The sequence below is a fragment of the Sardina pilchardus genome, chromosome 16, assembly GCF_963854185.1.
Source record: "Sardina pilchardus chromosome 16, fSarPil1.1, whole genome shotgun sequence".
NCBI classification, from domain to species: domain Eukaryota; kingdom Metazoa; phylum Chordata; class Actinopteri; order Clupeiformes; family Clupeidae; genus Sardina; species Sardina pilchardus.
This window is the reverse complement of record NC_085009.1, coordinates 14,877,111-14,886,879: the sequence shown is the minus strand read 5'-3', so window position 1 is coordinate 14,886,879 and position 9,769 is coordinate 14,877,111. Positions and strand designations below refer to the sequence as shown.

At 43.1% G+C, this 9,769-nt stretch overlaps 2 protein-coding genes across 4 annotated transcripts; one reads left to right on the top strand and one right to left on the bottom strand.

Annotated features, from left to right (window-relative positions):
- Positions 1-480: 480 nt before the first annotated feature.
- On the bottom strand, positions 481-6,418 carry LOC134059708 (uncharacterized). The gene is made up of 19 exons (XM_062516171.1): positions 6,317-6,418; positions 6,158-6,210; positions 5,973-6,062; positions 5,764-5,891; positions 5,480-5,623; positions 5,271-5,351; positions 4,558-4,728; positions 4,373-4,469; positions 4,011-4,231; positions 3,559-3,712; positions 3,209-3,417; positions 2,971-3,088; positions 2,549-2,754; positions 2,331-2,448; positions 1,934-2,103; positions 1,742-1,839; positions 1,463-1,572; positions 1,106-1,273; positions 481-1,019 (listed from the first exon to the last, which is right to left on the bottom strand). The coding sequence occupies exons 1-18, from the start codon at positions 6,376-6,378 to the stop codon at positions 1,122-1,124; spliced, it is 2,382 nt and encodes a 793-aa protein (XP_062372155.1). The 5' UTR covers positions 6,379-6,418; the 3' UTR covers positions 481-1,019; positions 1,106-1,121.
- Positions 6,419-6,546: 128 nt separating this feature from the next.
- On the top strand, positions 6,547-9,285 carry LOC134059709 (uncharacterized). Of its 3 annotated transcripts, none has more exons than XM_062516173.1 (4): positions 6,547-6,735; positions 6,990-7,095; positions 7,268-7,356; positions 8,130-9,285. In XM_062516173.1, exons 1-4 carry the CDS (start codon positions 6,706-6,708, stop codon positions 8,967-8,969), a joined length of 1,065 nt encoding a protein of 354 aa, XP_062372157.1. In that variant the 5' UTR covers positions 6,547-6,705; the 3' UTR covers positions 8,970-9,285. The 3 variants fall into 3 exon arrangements, with proteins under 3 accessions (XP_062372157.1, XP_062372158.1, XP_062372159.1); XM_062516174.1 differs by lacking the exon at positions 6,547-6,735 and adding an exon at positions 6,736-6,866; XM_062516175.1 differs by lacking the exon at positions 6,547-6,735 and adding an exon at positions 6,736-6,866 and having other exon boundaries at positions 6,990-7,156.
- Positions 9,286-9,769: the final 484 nt, after the last annotated feature.

The window sequence follows — 9,769 nt, the reverse complement described above, 5'->3', positions numbered from 1 at the left end:
ACTTGCATAAAACACTTTCCTACGGCTTATACAGTACACAACACAGCTTCTATGCGGGAAATTACCATATCTGACTCATCAGCTCTGAGCAGTCTTCATGAGTTGCTGATTCCAAATTAAATAAGTAAGGATTTAAATGTGGAGGGATCCACCACATGTGTGGATCATGGATGGATCACAAAGGCTCATCTATATCTTCTATAATTAACTCAGAGATGCTCATCATTTGTCTTATAAAAGTATAAGCTTAGCTATAGTATTTGTAGACTTGTATGGAACCACTACTTGGCCAAACCACAAGGAATAGGGTGTTTTAGAGGAGATGAATGATTACTGTTCTACATAAAGGTAGAGCTGAGGCTCAGATCTCTGAATCAAGTTTTCAAAATACATTCCCCTGCTTGCCAACTCCGAGCCTGCCTGGCAATGTCCACAGGTGTTTCCACTCCTCAAAGAAATAGAATTACCTGATGCTAAATATAGGGGTTATGAAAACAAGATTGGTATTTTAATTCCCTACTATGAGGGAGAGATGACAGTAGTAGGCCAACTGGTTCCAATGTGCTATACATTTTCAAAGGCAGAAGGTCACCAGAAACCAAGTCTTCGTACATGATCATCCAGATGCCCAAGATAGAACAAGAGGCATGTTGTCAAACACACAAACAAGGAAGCACACACTTCAAAAATTGGTAACAAGATTACGGTAATATTTTGAATACAGATCTTGTCATTGCGCTACCAACAGAATTTCCCCTTGGGGATCAATAAAGTATCTATTTATCTATCTATCAATATGACTTTTTGTCTGTCGCACACAAGATGCTGGATATGTTGAATATCAACATAAGAGTATAGAAACCATCAATTGTTATTCAACAAACATACTGAATTAAACTCCAGAGGTTGCAAGTTTGTAAAAACTAGAGATATACAAACTGACTTCTGTTGGCATTTTATTTGAGATAAACAACAAGAATCACGCCTCATGAGTTGATCACGCAATCCTCCATTCGTACCTGACAAACGCAAGAAGTTCTTATTACTTTTGACAGACAGAGACAGTCAGACAGACAGACAGACTTTATGTACATAAAATCACTACCTTCTGTAGTCTGGTTCTATGAGCTTTGGCTCTTGGCAATGTGGTGGCTGGAGACCCTCATGAACTTGGCAGGACTCTGGGTGGGAGCAGTCTTTATCCTGGGTGTGATGGGCACGCTGGCTGTAGTCACTGCCTCTGGTGCAGGCAACACAATGGGCTTCGCCAGAGCTGTAGGGTGTAAATTGTGAATCTTCTTATAAGAAGTGAATGTAAGAGCTGTGTGTGTTAGATTAACATTAGCACTGTAAGCAGGGCATGCAAGGAAGGCATTACATACCACTAAATTCCTAATTCAAAAGATTGGAAATCTGCTAAATAAATACATTGAAAAAAAAAACTCCATTATTAGTTGCTTACCCTGCACATATGGCTCGGCTTCTCCCACAGAGCCCCAGCCTGGCACACTCGATGTGAAGTACACGTCCGTATTCACCGCATCCACTGGGTAGGAACACCGGACAGCCAATCTGTAGGAAAATATTCAGCCAATTAATTAATAATAAAAATATACATCAATAACTAAAAATGAACCACGGTGATTTCAAAGTTACAGCATTGACACACAAATACACAAATGAAAAACAGTAACGTAGGGATGTTCAAATGGGAGATAGATATTTCACTGAAAGATCATACTTGAAGGAGGCGTCTCTTGTTATTACTGGGCGCTCACTAGGGATGGGCTCTTGCTCAAACATGATGATATTCTCAAAGATCATCAAGTCATTCTTCACCTGATAGAGAAACAAAAGGGGGAAATGGGTGAACATTGAGGAGACATAAGATAAAGTGCCTTGTTTTGCATGCTGTGGTAGACGATAACCACACCTTCATTTGGGTTCCGCACGTTGCAAGATCAAACTCAAAGAGAACTCGAGTCTCATCCGTCTCTTTAGGTTTGCATGTCGTGTCGAGCAATGTGGTCCTCTCTGGATCGGCTTTGGGGATGGATTTGACCACACTCGTCGCCACGGTCATGACCCCTCTTGTGGAACACACTACAGAAAGCAAAGGAGAAAGCCACGTTAGGCTCTGGTCATCTCATACGAATCTGGGCCGGGTTCCCCAGATTCGTTAAGAAGCTCTTAAGTGCTAAGAACTTCTTAGGAGCATTCTTAAAACGTTCTTAGAGCGCTCCTAAGAAGTTCTTAGCACTTAAGAGCTTCTTAACAAATTTGGGAAACCCGGCCCTGATCTGATACTTTCCACCAGTCTAGTTTCCCACCGATGAGCTCTGTGGTTTGGAAGGGACAACGTTTGACCGAGTGCCCCTGAACCTCCTGGGTTTTTGCATCTCTGGAGAGGATTTCAAAAGTACCAAAGAACTGGTGCAAGTTTATATCCTAAAAGGGAATGAAAAAAAAAAGTATTATTCACCATTACACAAGGAATAGAATTGACAACACAGGAGTTGCTGTGCTGTAATGCAACATAATGTTATACCTCGTAAAGATATCTAGGAGTGAAGAGTGGCACATCTAGGAGAATGCCCTGGCTGTCATTGGTCATCAGGTATCCCTGCCTCACGGCATACTGCTCTGTAAGAAGATGGTCACCAATGGTAATGTCCCACATGTGATTAAACTCCTCATGGGCCAGTCTAAACGCTATCCCATGGGCCTGGCACAGTCCACTGAAGGTGGGAGGATCTAAGAATAGAAAGAATGAACACCAATTAACCTTGATATCACACAGTTTCTTTGAAACATTGAGTTGAGCTTGATGTACAAATGAGTTGTACTGCGTGTTGCAAACAAGCATTTAAGCAAACATTGCTATGGGGATTGGGCGATTCTGCTATCGTTATAGAGTTTGAGGAAAACCTGGCTTTTTTAAAAAATGAGCACATTAGCAAATCAACTTACAGACATCAGGGATCCTAGCCTTCAAAGAGGCCAAATGGAAGAAGTAATCCTCTTGTAGCATGATGTTAAGAGTGAAATTAACATACAGCAGGTACTGCAGAACACCCTCTGTAAAATACTACAGAGAGAAAAGAAATTTGCAGATGCGTTTATAACGATATATATATATATATATATATATATATATATATATATATATATATATATATATTAAGTTACTCTGAACTCTCCAACCTACCGTTTTTGGCACCAAGGGATCCTCAAAAGGAACCCTGATGATGTATGCATGGGTTCCATTGGCATGTGGAACCTCCACAATGGTGTATCCACGCTGGGTTGCCTCAACAAGGTTGAATTCATGTCCATTCAAGGTCACGGTCTCCAGTGCCACATCAGAAAGGAAATTTCCCACGTAAAGAGTGAACGCTCTATCCTCAATGATGGTCTCTGCCAGAGGATAAGACCTCATCAATATTACAGTATTCATACATGAAACAAAATATAGGGAATACACATGACTATACAAACCTTACACACTGTATATGTCTGCACTATATTAAAATGAGATGATTTTCTTTAAACACTTACGGTTGATAGTGAAGGGGAAGTGTGGCAGTAATGGAGTTATAAGAAGCTTAGTATGGCGATGTCTGTTCTCAGTGTGAAAGCTGTCCATGAACAAGCCCTCATAGTAGAGGTAAATCAGGTAGAACTCCCAGTAAGTATTGTGTAGCACAAAGCTCTGTAGGAAGAGTCACCCGATATGCACACACACACACAAAGAGTAAATGTTCACCCACAGTAGTGAGTTCAAATATCAACAATTACTCTCCAGTATCACTACCTCCAATCTTTAACCTCCTCCTTCACAAGGCCTCAGATTCTTCTAGAATGTTCTCACTGTGGGCTATATCCATCAGATGTTCTCTCCCACAGTCAAATCAAATTCTCACATGGCTGATCTCAGTTTCACATACATCTGAGGCTGCATCAATACAAAACCTAAAGACTAGATGACATTTTGGCCACTGGCCACTTACCTGCCTATAGCCACCTTCAGCCCCAAAGGGAATACCAATGTCAACCATTCCTTCCTCAGTGCTAAGGCTATATCCTCTGTCTGCGGTCACCAGTGGGTCCAAGAGTTTGCCACTGACACCAATACGGAGATCTTTGGTCTCAAACCCAGTGTGGTTAGAAACAGGGAACACCACAGTTGGAACTTGCCAGTGGAGACTGGTTCCATCAAAGAATCCCACATCTGAAAGGCAAAGTAAGACAAGCTTACAAAATGAAACTCTGATTATGAACGGATGCATAATTATCTGTTTATTAGTTAAATGAATGCACGACTAAACAAGGCCACACCAGATGGTAGCCTAAGACAATCTTAGATTCATACCTTTACTACATGCAGCCACCAGATCAAACATGACAACAGACCATCTCTGTCTGGAGAAAAGGACGGCATGTACGACTTCCACAGGGACCCCGTTTATCTGGTGGGAGGGGATAATTTAGCCACAACTTAGCCTATAAAAATCTCATTTCAGAGGGCAACATCTAACAGGAGGCTTTTTTTTTTACCATGGAATCATGAGACAAGAGTTTGCCGTAAGGCATGCGAAGGAGCACACGCCCGGGGGTGAAGTGTAGTCTGTAGCCTTGCTCACGAGCCTCGTCGAGGGAAAGGACAGCGGACCTCTGGCCCTCCTTCAGGAACGTCAGCTGCCAGTCGGAAGAGGCCAGAGTGTATGCCTGGAGCCACAAGGATCATCAGTTACACAAATGCTAGAAATGGGTCATGTAGGCTACCAGTAACCAGACATCTGTTACACAAATGAAATGGGTCATCTATACCAGGCATCAGTTATACAAAGGAGCAGTCTATGGTTGTGTCCAGAAGTCAAGCGTGCACGCTGGGTAGTACCTTCTTCCCAGTAGCGTATTAGTTAGCTTGCTCCTCAGTGTGCATCCCTACCTACATTTGGACAGCACTAACTAGTTGGCGTCACCTGACTCGGGGAGGGGGGTGTGTTGACGATTTGCATGACGTGTGGAGCTTGACCTGCGCTGCGCAATGGATTATGGGATATCTGAGGCCAAAAAAGATGCATCGATGCACGCTTGGAAATCACGCCAAACGAAGTACCCACTAGTGAGAGCGCTTGACTTTCGGACAGTCTATTCTGACGTAACTTCCGGAAAATGCACACTGCCCAGCGGGCACGCTTGACTTCTGGACATAGCCTATCAGACATGAGGCTATACAGGTAGGAGAGCACTGACTGAGGACTTACAGAAGAAATGGAATCATCCCATTGCTGATGCATGACAGTGCCCCCAGTGCTAAGATGTGGAACTGCACTATCCACATTTACCTGAAAGTCATATAAGCAATGCCCAATGTAATAAAACTGAAGATGTTAAATGTGAATTGCCTTGGCCATTTCAACGACATGAATCACAAAACAAATATTTGATTTTTTTTTTTCTTATAGCAAAGTACCTCCATGTAATCCATTTCACAGTTAACCTCTCGAGGAGACCAAGGGAGAGGCAGAGTGCAAGTCTTAGACACTGTATAGGTCGCCTCCTCACCATGTCGCTCTGTCATGATCACATTGAAGTTAAATGTGAACTCCTCATCACCCTGGAAACATTCCATAGTTTAGATTTACAGGCCTAGTTTTGTTTATGTGAGTGTCTGTTTGTGTGCATAGGCCTATAATCACCAACTTTTACATTAAAATGAACAGTGCAATGTGATTGGAAAGGGCCCATTAGGCTTACCTGGTTTTCCGTATGGCAAGAGAAATAAGAAGCCTTTAACTCGGCAATTCCAATCTCACTGAAAAGCTCATAGGTATACCCGCAGCCTGGACCATATTCTTTTGTTATTGAATGGATACCCATGGTATCTGAAATGGAAAATGTCCAATGTTCAAATAGGCAACTTTCACAGATGAATATAAACATGGCATCATAAAGAGACATCTCACCAATGGCCTCAAAGTTTGGCTCAGAGGCAGCATTGTGCAGGTGAACTTGTACAGCAAGATATCTTTCTCTGCAGTCTAGCTCAATAATGCCTGTGAAAAAAAATAACATGAAATCTTATTTCTGTTTTTAAACTTAATTGTTGTATGGGCATTAGGCTATAGGCCTAAATAAGGGGGAAACACACCTTTTGGCGCTTCTTCAGCTCTCACCTCCACACTCAAGATGAAAAGGGAAAGCCTGTGGATGGACAAACTTTAACTTATGCAGGACGAAAGACTCGCTTATTAAAAATGTTAACAAAAATGTAGGCATACGGGCCTAGACATGATTTGTTCACACTTACGCGAGCGAAAGACCCAAATACATTTCCAAAACAAAGTGCTTGCTAGTGGTGTAGTCTACCATCACGAGCTCTTAAAAAATCGCAATCATTACTAAACATCACACCTGTCTATGAGCCAATCAAAAGACACCGTCGTTGTCTTGATTAATTTCAGGTGGTCGCTGCATGTTGCAGAATGTTGCTAGTCCCATGATGTCGTGCTTTTAATAACATTCCACTGGGTGGCGCAGTGAACATTTCAAAGTCAGGCGGCTCTGTTCAACATCATCTTTTCCAAGGGAACGAACCATCTTCATTTTTGGTGTATAGCAGAAGCTGTTGGCCTACTAGTCCTTACATTGTTTTACCTCTATTGTTTTTTTTTTTTTTTTTGTATTTTTGCCCCGACCATGATGAATAATGGCACATCGCAGACCAGTGTGAGTTGACCTGTAGGCTAAATATCCTCCTGGTAGAGGCTATAGGCTAGGCCTCCGCTTTGTCCAAGACAAGTTTGTCCGAGTTAAAATATAGGCCCTCAATGTCATGTCTGTTGAAAAGGGCTTCAGAGGTGACTTTTGTTGTCTCCTTTTATTTAGCTTTCTCTCTTACCTACTATGAAACAAGCCTTTGAAAACGGATGTAATCAAAGCTGGTATTTACAACAACCACCTTCTCAATGTTTTTCCCGTAGAGAAGACCTCATGTCTTGACTCCCTACTCAAATCGCACAATCAGTCACCCAACGTTCATGCCGATTTGTCAAGAGCCTCTGCGGAGGTGGTCGTCTACTCCACCAGGTGAGAGCTGAGGTTGGGCTGGTAAAGCCTGCAGCGGCCTAGGCCTACACTCAAGCCACATGTAGGTTGTTGAAACTTTACGCACGGTCACTCTTCGTCATAAGCTCTTCAATGCCTCCCTTACATGATTAATCAAAAGGATTAACTCTGTGTTTTCTGTGTCGTTTTACAGTGCCAGTGATGACCCCCTTGGACTTCTACTATACTGACCCCACCCTGCCCCCAGGTCACCGGGTGCCCAATATTGTCACGAAGTTTGAGGTCAGTGACCAGAAATGGGCCAATTCTGGTTGTTGTTTTGCCTTGATATCAGTATTACAGACATTCATTAACATGCAAGAGGCGCCTGCAAAATCAACATCATGCTTCCTCTCAGACACAACAGATTAATCTTGCCCATGCTGTATATACCCTGGGGCTTTTCTCAAATCATCCTCACCCCATGCATGACCTGTTAAATTGACATTTTTTAACTAGCAAAACTAGCAAAATGCTTTTTTTTTTTTTTAATCATCCAATTGGATGACTGGGGCTTTTAAGCACACAGCATTAATTCTGTGTATTAATTTCACAATCTTTAAACACATACCACATAATGAGATCTGTGATATTAACTATGGGTGATCCAGCTTACCCAGGATTAGATGCATTTTATGGCTCAGGGAGGGTGCTGGTGGGGTTTTAGGGGGTTTGGGGAAGGGACTGGGGTGCAGCATAACCCATGTGAGATTAACGTGGGATCAGACAGACTGACCAGTTTAATAAGATTGGCCTCTGCTCTGCTCAGACAGATCTAAGCAGTGGGCTTTTTGAGAGGAAATTGCTCTTGTAATGACAACATGGACCCAAAACCATTTGCATCTAAAGCAACATACATGATGTGGTAACCCAGTGAATGTGGTCAAAGTAACAGTGATACAATGGTTTGCAAGAACTGGGCTGTAGAATAGGTAGTTTACCAGCATCCAACCTTTTTTTTTTAATGTTATTTACATGTTTTGCTATTGCATTTCCACACACTCCCACATTCCTAGGCCATTGAGAAGTTCCAGCTCAACACTCCGCCACCAATCATGTCCTCTCAGCTGGCTCCCCGTGTCCAACCAGACCCTTTTCTCAGTGGCGCCCACCCAACCCGCGACCTCGGCACCCGGTCATGGACCCTCGACCTCTGCCGCCGTCCCCAGCCCTACATGACCCGACCTCAAGCCAAAGGGACCCTGGAGGTCATTCAGATGTCGCAGGCGGAAGATGAAGCCATCACATCTCTTCTGCTTCTCCGCCACAGCAGCATCGGTGCAACGAGCCAGCGAGACGAGGTCAAGAGGTTGCCGTCTCCAGGGATCGTGGCTCAGGGTCAACAGTTTCCCGGTCGGTCTCCCTCAGCTGGCGTCTGCAGTCAAAGCGGAGACGCCGTATCAACAAGGTCGGGCAGAGCTCCCGAATCATCCTCGTCGAGGGCCATCACTACCACAGTTGCCACATATTCCCCCAAAGAACATCGCTCAAGTCAAGGAAGCATCTCGCCTTTGGAGTCCTCAGAATGCCACCCTGAGCTCCCTATTGGTTCACCTGAACAGTCACCTGAGATCGAGCATCAGCCTGGTTTGAGTGCAGTCCTTGAGGTGAACGGTGATCTATTGGAGCCAAAGGACCCGGGGCCTGCTGAGGTGTCTCCTTTGAGTGATGTGTGTGTGCCACCTGTGGATAGAGAGCCAGAAGGTACATATCCTCTCATGGCTGTAGAGTCTCTGCACAGGCCTGCGGCGGAACAAGAGTGGAGTGGATGTAGTGGACATCCATCAGAAATCCCTCCGGAAGGTAACCAACTGGAGGAAGCCAGGGCACCCGAGATGCCAGCAGATGAGGGGTAGTTTTGTGAACGTGTGGGATTTGACCACTTCATTCTGCTGAGGGCAACACATTTTGTCGACTACCAGAAGAAGAAATAAGAGGTGGAGGACATTTTGTTTTTCCTGTGATTGTGTTCATCAAAAAAGTTTTAAATCCTGGTGTTGGTGTTTTAGTCCCTTAACAACTTGTCATTTACTTTGGCATAGACAAAACATTTTTTTTTCTTCTTTGTTATCCAAGTGCCTGTGAAGCTCAGATATGATGCCACACATTTTTCCTATGACTTATGAATGCTCCAACCTGTTTGTTTAGATGTTTATTAAAATAGAAAAGGCATGACTATTCTTTTTTTTATTCTTTTTCTTTTTTACTTAGAACAGTTTTCAATGGGAGGACATCCATCCTCTTTTGCATATAGTACATATATACAACATAAAAAAGACAAACATGCGTTACCTGTTCTAGATACTAAGCTGGTGACAATCTCTCCAGTACACCAAAATGAACAACCTGCTCTTATTGTGCTACTAAAATCCTGATTTATGCTTTTTGGGAATCCTGTCACTTTCATTCGTTAAGTTTAACTGACAAAAAGCAATCAAATTCAGTTACCTTCTCCTTCACAATATTCGAAAGACACAAGTCACTTAAGTGAAAATTACTTAAAGGGATATTCCGCCATTTTTGGAAATACGCTCATTTTCCACCTCCCCTCGAGCAAAACAATCGATATTTACCTTGTTCTCGTTCATCCAGCCATTCTGTGAGTCTGGCGATACAACTTTTAGCTTCAGCCTAGCATAGATCATTGAATCGGATT